At 51.3% G+C, this 12613-nt stretch overlaps 1 protein-coding gene across 5 annotated transcripts in view; it reads right to left on the reverse strand.

The window, feature by feature from the left end:
- The window catches only part of ARRB1 (arrestin beta 1), a 78177-nt gene that overhangs the window by 34449 nt on the left and 31115 nt on the right, over window positions 1–12613 (reverse strand). The window contains exon 1 of one of the 5 annotated variants that reach the window (XM_061380872.1): window positions 12044–12135. The exons of 2 other annotated variants lie outside the window; for them this stretch is intronic. In XM_061380872.1, coding sequence (XP_061236856.1) covers window positions 12044–12120 — 77 coding nt within the window. In that variant the 5' untranslated portion in view covers window positions 12121–12135. Of the gene's footprint in view, window positions 1–6725; window positions 6902–12043; window positions 12136–12613 lie in introns of those variants that run through there. 2 more of the 5 variants (XM_061380877.1, XM_061380878.1) reach the window with 2 other exon arrangements.

Here is a 12613-nt window from a genome sequence, read left to right on the forward strand (position 1 = left end):
CACCCACTCACTCCTTTATATCCCTTATTTTTCCATGTTGTACAATGAGCACCAATTACTTCATAAAGATACAAGGCTTCCCTAACAAGATACGTCTCATGTCTTAATGAAAAAATATTGTAAGTGAAGTAGAGAAAATACGGATCCTATCCATCCATCCATTCTGAATGGATGTTAGAATCTCTGATATTGCAACTTTACAATCCCGAGTCCATGTCTCTGTGATTCCTCGGACCCTTCCCCAGACCCGCTGTGTCGGCTGTTACAACTGTGCACCATGCCTTCTCCTCAGTGTTCTCCTTCTCTGACTTCCCCTAAGTCAGGATTAGATGTACCCTGACTCCCACACCCGGTGCGTCCCCATCACAGCATTTACACACTGTAAAATCTGTTTACTCGCCCTGCGCTTCCCTTACAAAACTTATACGAGAGTGGAGGCCTTATTTATGACACTGGATCCCTGGGGACACAGCATGATGCCTGGGCCAAGGAGGTGCTCAGTAAATAAATACAGGTGGAATGTTCTTGAATGAATGCCCTAAGAGAGAATTAGTCAAGAATGAGGATGAATGAAGTTTCAAAAGGTGGTGGTAAGGATCCTTTGCCCTGGGTGAGAGGACTCCATAGATTTCTCCTATCGATGCTTCTCTTTGGCTGTCAGGATCAATAGGCACTGGGTTTAGAAAATACTTCATAAGGGCAGGGTCTCAGCCAGCATCAGGGTGAGCCAGGAAGATAACTGATACATCCAAATGGGCCTCTGCTCAGCTCTGACCAATGACTCTTCCATTTATCATTCACTTATCCAGTAAACATTCACACACTCCTACCACTGCCAGGCTCTGCAGGCACTAAGATGAATAATTCATGGTCACTGCTGACAAAAAACTGTGGTATAGCCAAGTGAGACAAACCCATCAACCACAATGGCCACCATGCATTAAGCTTTCACTGTAAGCCAGGTGCTTTGCTAAGAACTTCAGCATATTAAGATATTATTCCATCTTAACATTCCCATTTTTCAAAGGAGAAACCTGAGATGCAGAAACCCTAAATAACTTCAAGTCTCAAAGCCAGTACCAGAAAACTCATACGGGAGAGAAACCCTATGAATGGGCCACCTATGGGAAATCACTTAGCCAAACATGTCTTACACAACATCAGAAAACTCATCCGAAGGAGATTATCCACGAATGCGGATTCACTGCCAGTGAATTGAGAGAGCACTGGCAACAATTCAAGCCTTTGTGAGCATCCGAAAATTCATGCTACGAATACAGTGAATGTGGGGAAAACTTCAGGTATTAATCTCCATCAACAACAGAAATCTCTTCCAGGAGAGAAACCAGGTGCCAGTCACTGCTCTAAGTGTGTCTTAAACATGAACTCACTTGTTTTCCCGACAACATTTAAGAAGGTATGATTATAGTTCCAATTTCTCAGATGAGGAAATTGAGACACAGAGAGTCTAAGTCATTTACCCAAGGTCACAGAGCTAGTAAGGGGCACAGCTAGATACTGAAACCCAGGCAGTCTCACTCCAGAGATGACACTTTTCACCACTCACAATACTACACTATAGATGGGATTGTGTGGTTCTGTCTGGGGGACCAGGAAAGGCTTCAAGGAAGGCAGTATATCAATGAGGGGGATCTTCAAGAACACACACAGGTATGGAAGAGGTGACGGCACTGCTCGTGGAGGCCTGGGGAGGGCAACTGAATCCACTCAGTGTTTGGGAGATAGTGGGCAATCTGAAGTATGTCCCTAGTGCCTAGGAAGAGTACCAGGGAGGAGTACAGGCCTGAGAAGGGTCCACTCACCACCCTGCTAGTCACAGAGCATCTCCTATCCCCGGGCTCTGGGCAAGGTGTGCAGGGTCTCAAATGCCAGACTAAGGAACTCAGACCATATCCAGAAACCAATAAGAGCCATAGACACTTAGTGGGGAAGAGAATGGCTGGGGCTGTCTCTTGGATGCAGAGATGCCATAACCCCACCCCTTTCCCCATCCCTGCCCCTGATGGCAGTCATGGTCAGCTGGGCAGGGTGGGGACCTGCAAGGGGGCGTTCGCCCTCAGGTACACCTGCCCTACATTCTGACCCACTTTCCTGGGTGTGAGAACAGCCATCAGGGAGCAAGGAGGTGTGAGGAGCAGGTGGCTGTGGCAGCAAAGAGGTTTCTAGGGCCCTTATCACACTCTCCCTGGTAGTGGGGTTATTTGTGTACAGGCTGCTCTGCTCTTCCAGGACTGAACAGCCCTCCCTGTGTCGGAACACTGCCTTCCTGTTTACCCACCATTAGCGCACCTGCTTCTCAGGACAGCCCAGGAGAGGGGCAGGAGGCAGGAAGATAGGAAAGGTCACCCGTTTCACAGATTTGGGGAGCGTGCAGCCCGCTTTATTTCCCAGATGGAGACACTGAAGCCCAAGAGAGAGAAGAATCTTGCCCCTGGGCCAGGAAACTAAGGCCCAGAGAGACTGGTGTGCCCAGAGTCGCAGACCAGGAGGAGAGCCCCAGGCTGCTGCTTCTCTGGGTACAGGCCCGAGGGGTGAGGGGCAGTGGATGGGGGTCTGGCCAAGTCGAGCTCCAGGACTTCAGACTGCTGACAGGCTCCGAGGCACATAGCTATTGCTCCAGCCTCCTGCCCACATTCATGTGTCCACTTTTCTAGCCATGATCCATATTTGTGAATACTTTCAGGAGCTGCAGAGGGAGGGAGGAGAAAAGCCACCAGGTGGCCACGGAGGTAGGGGGGGAGTTTCTTAAAGAAGCCTGGCCCATTTTCTAGTAACCCATAAAACCAGAGGTCCGAAAATCAAAGGCTAATAAAAATTTCACCAAGCAGGCCAACAGCTGAATCCCAGAGAGCCCACAGACCACACTTGAATGCTGTCCAGCCTTCTCAGGGGTCGAGAGGCAGGAAGGGAAGGGTGCTGGCAGAGGAAACAGTGCGGACGCTGAAGCAAGCAGACCCCGCCTGGGTCCTGCGTGACCTTGACTTTCGCTTCCTCTCTGAAGCATGCTTTCAGTTGTCTGGAAAATGGGGTTGATGTCTACCCCACAGGTGAAGGCGTATACAAAGCCTTGGGACCTAGTAGGGAATGATAAAGGGAAGGACGTCATTGGTACGGTGATGACTATTGTTATTATCACTCTGCCTTCCCTCCAGAGCCCAGTGGAGAGTTCTTACCCAGATGTCCCTTAGGTGGGACAGGATGGTTATGTTACCTCCATTGGAGAGAGAGAAGATTTTTTAGTTGGCTGTCTCCCTCCCTGTCTTGGATAGAAAACAGCAGTTTATGATATTCTTTTTCTAGTTTAGACCCTCACGTTCCGGAAATCTCCAGGGACACACCCTGCTATTCCCTCTCTCTGCAATAGCCTTTCCACCGGTTCCCCCACTGCAGTCCCTCCCATCCTTCCTCCCAAATACCACCTCATCCAAGAAGCCTTCCCTGACTGCTTCAGCTTAAAGTGGCCTTGCCCTGACCCCTTCCTCCTTCCCTCTTGCCACCCATCGTGGCTACTCCCCTCCTTGCTTTTTGATTCCTTTTGTTTCTCCAATCTCTGAGCCTGACACTGTTCTTACCTCCAGGAGATACGGGCCCCTGTGTCCTGTCTCCAGAGCACCTACACTCTGGAGCAGGGGGAGAGACAGAGAGATCCTCCACCAAGAAACAAAACCCTCTGTTAGAAGCACAGCAGGCAAGTGGGATGAGTCAGTGTATGGTGTGCCCAGCTCGGCTCCAGGCACACAACCACCGTCCTATACACACACACACACACACACACACACACACACACACACGTCTCTCTTCCCCTCCTCCACTCTGTCTGTGTCCCCTCAGCACCCACACGAGCCTGCACATCTCCGCTCCCCAGTGGACGGCATGGAGCTGAAATACTGACAAACTCTGGAGAGCAGGAACCCCTTTCTCCATCATCTTCCTTGGTATATAATTGGTGCTGAGTAAATATTTTGAATGAATGAATAAACAAATAAACAAAAGCCGACCGCTGAGCTTGAAGATGGGTAAAAGCAGTACCTGAGCCAAGAGGCAAATTAGAGGTGGACAGCCCGGCCACCAGAATGAGACACGGGTGTGTGCAACCTTAACAGGAGCACCTTACATGCAGGGCGGCCCCAGACATGCAGCAGCCATGGTTTTCCCTGTGAGAAGACTTTATCTAAAATTTTATTTGCTTGATGCTTTTGGGGGGACAGAGTTGTTTGTTTGTTTGTTTTTCCAATTTGAACATATAAACTTTTGGGGAAGAGCATATTATATTAAAACTAAAATTAATTCAGAAGTATTACTTTCCTCACCATTCTCACATTTCATAGAACATCAGAACAGTTCAGCACAGTGGTAGGTCTCCAACGCTTCATCAACCACTCTGGGTACCAGTCAGGGGCTGAGAGCCCTCCGCAGTCAGAGAGCCCTCTGTCCAGACTGGCAGCTACAGCTTAGGGTAGCGGCTCTTTCCAGAGAAAGAACTGTGGAGAGAAAAACCTAGGCCTTCTATTTAGCCAGACACAGTGGTCATGATGTGCTGAAACTGGCTGGTACAGGCTCATTCAGAGCCAACTGTCACACTTGTAGGAATTCTGTGATCTAGTTGTTAAACATTGCCAATGGCTGTCTACTGGGGTTTATATAACTGTCCACTGGGTTAAATTTGCTCCCCCCAGGGGACATATGGCTGTGTCTGGAGACATCTGGATGGTCACGACTTGGGGGAGGGCTGCTACTGGTGTCTAGCGGGTGGAGGTTAGGGATGCTGTGCGTGCAATGAAGCCCAGCCCCCTCCCTGCCCCCAACAAAGAACCTCAAGGCCAAATGTTAACTGTGCTGATGGTGAGACAGCCTGAACCAAGATGACAATTAAATAAACTATATTAAAAACAGAGAGGGGGAGGCTTCCCTGGTGGTCCAGCGGTTAAGAATCTGCCTGCCAATGCAGGGGACACGGGTTCCATCCCTGGTCTGGGAAGATCCCACATGCCACGGGGCAACTAAGCCCAGGTGCCACAGCTTCTGAGCCTGTGCTCTAGGGCCCAGGAGCTGCAACTACCGAAGCCCAGGAGCCTAGAGCCTGTACTTGGCAATGAGAGAAGCCACCACAACAAAGAGGAGCCCCTGCTCGCTGTAACTAGAGAAAGCACTTGCCCAGCAACAAAGACCCAGTGCAGCCAAAAATAACAAATAAATATGAAAAATATTTAAAAATCAAAGGGAAGACATACTCAAAACTTATCACTTACTATTATTTTACTGAATTTTACTATAAAGATGGAGTCCCACTGTGCATCTCTTCCCAACTCCATGTTCAATAACATCACATTAGTAGGGTGATGTCCTTGGTGGGAGAATTGACAAACATAGGAACTGGCAAACGCTATATCCCCACCTCACCCCCTTTTTCTGGACGGCCAGTTGTTACCAGTGCACCGCTGGGGGCGACCTGAGTAGAGAAGGGAAATCCACAAGTCTGGTGGATGCTTCTGAGCTTTCAGCCCAAGCAGATGACTCAGCACCAGCCTCCCATATGCACTGCGGAACAAGGATCTGAATGTGGCCATATGGACAAACTCTACACACCTCACACACACACACACACACACCATGCACACTATACCCACCACACACCCAAAGACACACATACCCCACACACATCTACAGACAACACACCTATGTAAAACACACCACGTTATGTACACACGCCATGCACACCTGCACCACACCCCATGTATGCTTCACACCTCATACCACATACATATCCCACACACTTATACACACCACACACACCAATACTAAGCACACTCCACACGCACACAAGCATCACCCGCCCCACATACACATCATCTACAACTCTCGCAACATAAACCACATACACACCACACAAATACACAAGTGCTCCCATGGCAGCCCTCTAGCCAGCAGGGGAGTAACTGAAATCATGAGAATGAGAGAAGGCCAAGCTGGAACTTTCATGGCAATCCAGCGGTAAAGACTCCACACTTCCACTGTAGAGGGCATGGGTTCAATCCCTGGTCAGGAAACAAAGATCCCGCATACCTCACCGTGAGGCCAAAAAGAAAAGAGGATGCCAATCTGACTGACCCCCTTCTTTGATGTCTAGCATCTCTGCAGTAATTACCGCCTCCTCATCCGAAGGCCCGTCTTTCCCACAGACCCCCACACCCAGCCTGCCAAAGCAAAGGTCTTGACACCCGCCATGAACACCACGCAGTGACCCCATCCCACGCCCGTTTCTCTTGGCCACTGGAGCCCTGGCTGAGTGATGGCCCATCCCTGCCCTGTGCCCAGCTCTCTGCTGTAGCCTCCAGGGCCTGACCTCCGCCCCCTCCCAGGACCCATGACAAGCAGTTCCCTTGGTGACTCTACCCACCCGGCCACTTTAGCTGCCACCGGATGCTGGTAAGCCAAACCTCCGTCTCCAGCCAGAACCTCTCTGACCCCAAAGCCACTAGCCTTGGGACATGTGTACTCCGATGTCCCCAGACTCCTCACACAAGTCCCAAACAGACTTCCTGTCTGCCCACACCTGTTCCTCGCCTACACTGTCTCCGCCCACCCCAGAGGTCAGCACACAGGAAGTGCTCAAGGTGAATCCCAGAGATAAAGGAATGCACTATGTAAATCCTATAAAGAGAGGACAAAACAAACTTCCTCAGGAGGCAGATAGGAAGTCTTACCCCATTTTACAGATGAGAGCCCTGAGTCTCGGTGGAATTAAGGGACCAGCCCAGGAGCAGAAGCCGAGGCAGGTGGGGGGCGGTGTGGGGAGGAGGGAGGCCGTGGAAAACCCAGCGCGGGGGGCTGCAGGCAGCAGCAGCAGGCCGGAGCAAGCCGGCAGGATCCAGGATTGGCTCTCCCAAGCCCCGAGTGAGTGGGTTAGTTACAAAGAAAAGGAAAAGGCGTTCCTGATACGCGTCCTGTTTCCTCTTCTCTGGGCTTCTCGGGTCTTGGAGGGCGGATGTCTCTGGGCTCAGAGCACTCGGCCTGCCCACAGACAGGCAGAAGGTGAGGGTCTCCCAGGCCCTTCCCACCATAGCAGTTTAGCCTGCAGGCACAGGGGCTCCCGAGTGACCCTCGAGTTTTGCTTTCCAGCCTGGAGGAGGCTCCCCCTTTACCCTCAGTGACTACTCATCACAGCCAGCCACCTCCTTCCATCAGACTGCCACATGGGAAGCCTCTTCCGTGTCACCTTTACTTGCTAGGGGAGCCCCTCTAAAGCACCCCCTTCTTCCCTGCCCCATGGCAGCCTAGCCCAGTATTCTGCCCAGCTGTCTCTGTGGCTATTGCCTGTAGACTCCCCATGGGAGGGGGGAGTCCTCCCCTCCCCATTCATGCCAGGGCTCCCCATGAATCAGGCCAGGAAGACAGGGAGCAAAGGCAGAAGCTGTCAAATGGGGCTTCTTGAGTGAGAGAACAAGATGAGCCTCTCCCATCAGAGAGACAAGAGGCCTTCCTGAGGACAGAGGTCGAATCTCCTCTATCAGATAAGAATTCCCCAGGGGAAGAAAGTGGCCACGACTCCTCCATCAGACAGGAGGTCCCTGCAGAAGAAGTTAATGCTTCCACCCTCAGACAAGGGGCTGCCAGAAGGCAAGAGGGCTATGTCCCTTCTGTAAGATAAGAAGACCCAGGAAACAGAAGCCACATTCACCTCCCCGCTCACCACCCCCTGCCCTCCATCAGACTGGTGCCTCTCCTGAATAAGACCATGCCTCCTCCATCTGACTATGAACCCCAGAGGGCAGAGAACGCCCTGTCTGCTGCCTCCTCAGCAGTTTCCAAAACAGACTTCACTTCAGTCTGAGACACAGAGGAGGATGTCCCCCTAGGGCAGAACTGGGGGAAGTCTCGCCCACATCTTCTCTTGCACAAGACCCCATGCCAACTTCCCATTCCTGCCCATGACTGAAAGGAAACCATTCTGCCATCCTTAAGACAGCCGTGTGTCTGGGCAAAGGCCAGCATCTGTCTGTTTCAGTCAGGAATGTTGACTTGAGAGATGGTGATGGAGTCGACTGGGAGAGCCTTGACAAGAGCTTGCCCAAGACAGGCCATGCCCCCAGATCCAGGTGGAAGTGACCAGATGTGTGGGCTGGATGGATCTATGCTCCTGACTCTGCCACGAAACGGGCAAATCTTTTCTCTATGTGGCCACTAATACTCCCCATCCATCTCCAAACTCTGTCGGCACCCACTGCTGGCTAAGTGGCAGGAGGCGACAGGGAGGAGGGATGGCAGGGCCGGGCCCCGCCTTGAGGATATCACTGCCCTTCCCCAGGGGCTGCCCCTGAGCCTAGCGCAAGCTGCCTCTGTGATCATCTTCCCTACACGTGCCAGCTCCAGGGAGCTGCTATTAGTTAGCATCGATCCACAAAGTGCTTTGCCGACACTTTTTATGAGCTCAGCCTCACCCGGAGCCCTGGGGGCTAGGAGCAAGAGGCGGAAACCGAGCAGGCAGCCCAAGTCCCTGGGCAGAGCCAGGAGCAGCTGAGCCCCAAGATCAAGACCCAGACAAGCCCAGGACCAGCCAGTACTTAGTGAATGTTAGCTGAAGAGTATTGGCTGAAACGTAACCTGACTGGATTCAGTAACTGTATCTGGGTATATTTTCTTATAAAGAAATAGTAATAATTATTTTCAATATAACCTATTGTTATTGTTATTTAGTTTGCTAAGTCATGGCCAACTTAGCAACTAAGTAACTTCTGCAATCCCATGATTTCCCAGGCAATACTGGAGTGGATTGCCATTTCCCTCCCCAGGGGGTCTTCCCCAACCAGGGATCAAACCCATGTCTCCTGCATTACAGGCAGCTTTTTTTTACCACTGACCCACCTGGTCAGGTACTATTCTAAATACTATATTTAACTCATTTAATCCTCACAAGCACCCTGTAAGGTAGATACTCTCATTCCCCACTTTATATATGATGAAACACAGAGAAATTAAATTACTTTCTCAAAGTCACAGAGCAGAAATAAGAAATATAAGCAGTTCAAACCATCTACTTGATATATGAGGAAGTAAAAATATAGTAACAACACTCCTGGGTTTTAAAAGAATTAGATACTGTTGAAAGGTACAATTTATCCTAATTGTGCTCCAAACCAAATACTTTCATTATTGGTCATCCTGAGGTATAGTTCCTATGTAAGAGGTTCTCTGAAATAGCTGTATTACAGATGTAAAATGTGCACCTGTCAACTCAAAATCATGAAGAAGTTAACCTTCTTTTGAAACTTTTAACTGAGTAGTTTTATTAAACTTGAGAAAACAAACCCCCAAAACCACAATATCAATATTTTAAGATTTATCATGTATTTATTTGTCATATGCTAAGTATTTGATCTATTCCTCCTGTTTAATCTTGAGGACAACTCAAGTAGGGAAAAAGCATTATTCCTTCTAGGGGGGCTTAACAAGCCTCCAGGCTGAGGGCACTAGCTCGTACACCTCCTGTGTGGACGTGATCCAGTGGGAGTTTGCCGCCCAGGATGGGAGCTGCTCCAGGGCAGGGACTGTGCACAAACAAGGGGCAACATAAAGGAGCTGTGGGCTGGGGTGAGGCAGGCCTGCTGCCTCATCAGCCTGTGCTTCAGCCATCTAGAGTGTTCAGCGAGGCCCTGGCACACAGTTAGAGCTCTGTCAGTGGTGATGATACTTACCATCATCACTATCCCCCACAAGAAACAGACTCGCTGGGAGGCCCTGGACGGGTCCCTGATGGACAGGGTTCAGCTGGATCACTGGCTCTCAGTGAGGGTCACGTTACCTCGTATGGGTCCAGGCAGCAGAGAGGAGGTGATGGGTATGAAGAGTTTCTGGGAGGCCAGAGTGCTGGGCAGAGACCAAAGCCTGGTATTGCTGAGCATTTTTAAGAAATGCATTTCCATGACTTCCAAGAACACACAGGCTTGCAGACGAGGTGAGCACAGTGAGGCCAGCCAAGAGCAGCTGCCCTCGGTGAGACAGTGAGCAGGGAGGGGCACTCTGGGGCACCTCTGAGCCTCTCCCCTTGGTAAGCCCCCTTCCACCTGCTCCTCACATGTCTTTGGGGGTAAGGGTGGGGTGCAAGAAACCTGCTGGGAAGATCAGTGCTAGGCCTTAGCCACCAACCTGTCTGGAGCGACAACTCAGTACCAGCTCCACCTTCCCCAACCTGGAGACTCTAGTCATCTTTCCTCAAACCCCAGGAAGACCACACAAATATTGAAGAAAATGGAAGAGAGTAATTGGGAACAGGGTCCAGATCTCTACCCTGGCACTTCACGGCACCTCACCTATCCTCACCTAGGTAAGACCACCTCCAGGGTGTGGAGGGGAATGAATGAGCTGATGTCTGCCTATGCCTGGAACATAATCCAAGTTCACTACATGGTAGGACTAGGGCACTGAGACGCACCAGAAGTTCCAGGATGAACAAGACTGCCCAGGGCTCTGGAGAGATGGAGGAAGACAGAGAGGAGGTGGAGGCACCTTTAACCACCATGCCGCATCTCCCAACATTTATCCGGCCCTCTCTATGTATCTGGTGGGCCTGAGGCACTGGGATATGAGCCTGCTGGGGATCCTGGAGTGGTGAGTGAAAGTAGCTCAGTAGTGTCCAACTCTTTGTGAGCCCATGGACTATACAGTCCACAGAATTCTCCAGGCCAGAATACTGGAATGGGTAGTCTTCCCCTTCTCCATGGGATCTTCCCAACTCAGGGATCAAACCCAGGTCTCCCACATTGCAAGCAGATTCTTTACCAGCTGGGCCACAAGGGAAGCCCAAGAATGCTGGAGTGGGTAGCCTACTCCTTCTCCAGCAGATCTTCCCCACCCAGGAATCGAACTGGGGTCTCCTGCATTGCAGGTGGACTCTTTACCAACTGACCTATGAGGGAAGCCCAGAGTGTGGTAGGTGAGCTTATGGAATACACTCCCTAGGGCCTAAATAGCCTCTCCCCCTCCCTTGGCTCAGATTTCACTCTCTTCCAGAAATGTCATGGCCAACATGGCCCTTTGGTATCCTGATTACGTATAGGAGGTCCTGGGCAGCAGGCATGAGTATGTACATCACAGAAAGTGAAGGGCTCTTATACATAGATGAATGGCCACCTGCTTTGAGCAGAGTCCCTGAATCTGACTGAGGCCCTCATGGGAATCTGCTCGATTCTAAGGACTGGACTGCCACATGGGGACTTTGCCAAGGCCAGACTCCAGGAGATCAGCTCCCCAGCGCCTTCACCATCCTGCCTCTGCTCTACCACAGCCACTGTGGCCTTGAGAACTGGAGGGGCCGGTGGTGAACGCACTGCCCGCAAACAGTGGGGGAGGCCCACTGTGAACAACCATCCTTGCATAAGGCACCCACAGAGGGTTAAAGAGAGGGTAACTCGGGGGAGAGAGCAGCTTTGTTCTTCCCAGGTGGACAGGGGGCTGCTGAGAGAGTTACAAAGAGCAGGTGACACCTGAGCCAGGACTTGAAGGATGATTAAGAATTTGCCAGGTCGTCAAGGTGCAGAAGAGAGAACGTCAAAGTGATGTGCGTATGCACGGAATCACACGTCCTTATATAGCAGAGTGTACATTTCAAAATCACTATCTCACTTGAGTCTCTCAAATCCCCGAATGGTGTTATTACCCCCCGACACACACACACACACCCACACATGCAAATAAGAAAAGAGAAGTGCAGTGAAGGCAGATGAAGGTGACCGATTTCTGAGCAGAGGGAAGGGGGGGGATGTATGCTGGCTGAAATGGCCCTCTTCTCAGGAAGGGGACGGTATTCCTCTCTCACTTGTAGTTCCCGCTGGCCTGTGACACCCCCCTCCCATCGCCAGCATACATACACACTCCCCCGGACCCCAGGGCCTCTCAGAAGGGGCAGCTGGCACACACACACGGAGCAGCACGGAGGAGGTTGAGGAAAGGCTGACAGTTCTCTGAGGCTCAGCCAGGAGGCCCGGCCTCACCCTCTCCCACTCCCCCTGAGCGCTGACAACCTCACCTCTCCCTCTGTAGATCTCCTCTGCCCTTCTCTCCAAGCAGCTGCCGCCAGCCTCTCCCTCCCCTCCCTCCACCCATCGCCCTCCCCAGGGAGCAGTGAGCTCAGCCTTTCCCATCAGCCATCCCTGGGAATGATGGGAAATGCTCAGCGGGCCAGGAACTGAAAGGAGGCCTGCCTCCGAGAGGGAGGGGAGAAGGGAGGCTTTTCCGACAGCTGTCCGGGGGGCATCCTCAATTCTGCTGCTTCCTATGCATCCCGGGCTAAGGGTGCAGTCTGCCTGACCATAAAACACGCTCGAGAGAAGGCGGGATCCAACTGTTACAATTGGCCTCTTTTTTCAGCTGGGGACTCAGAGGCCCAGAGAGAGGACTGAAGAAAATGTGTCTAGGGACTGACTGCCATGTCCCCGGTACCGTTTGATCCTTTCACAGTTCTCGTCTCATTTAATCCTCATAGCTACCCTGCGAGGAATGTGTGACAGGCTGAATCACGGCCCCCTGAGATGTTCACATCTCAATCCCTGGCGCTGCGAAGCTGTTACCTTACATGGTAAAAGAAACTCTGCAGACA

This window comes from Bos javanicus, chromosome 15 (assembly GCF_032452875.1).
Source record: "Bos javanicus breed banteng chromosome 15, ARS-OSU_banteng_1.0, whole genome shotgun sequence".
Taxonomy (NCBI): Eukaryota; Metazoa; Chordata; class Mammalia; order Artiodactyla; family Bovidae; genus Bos; species Bos javanicus.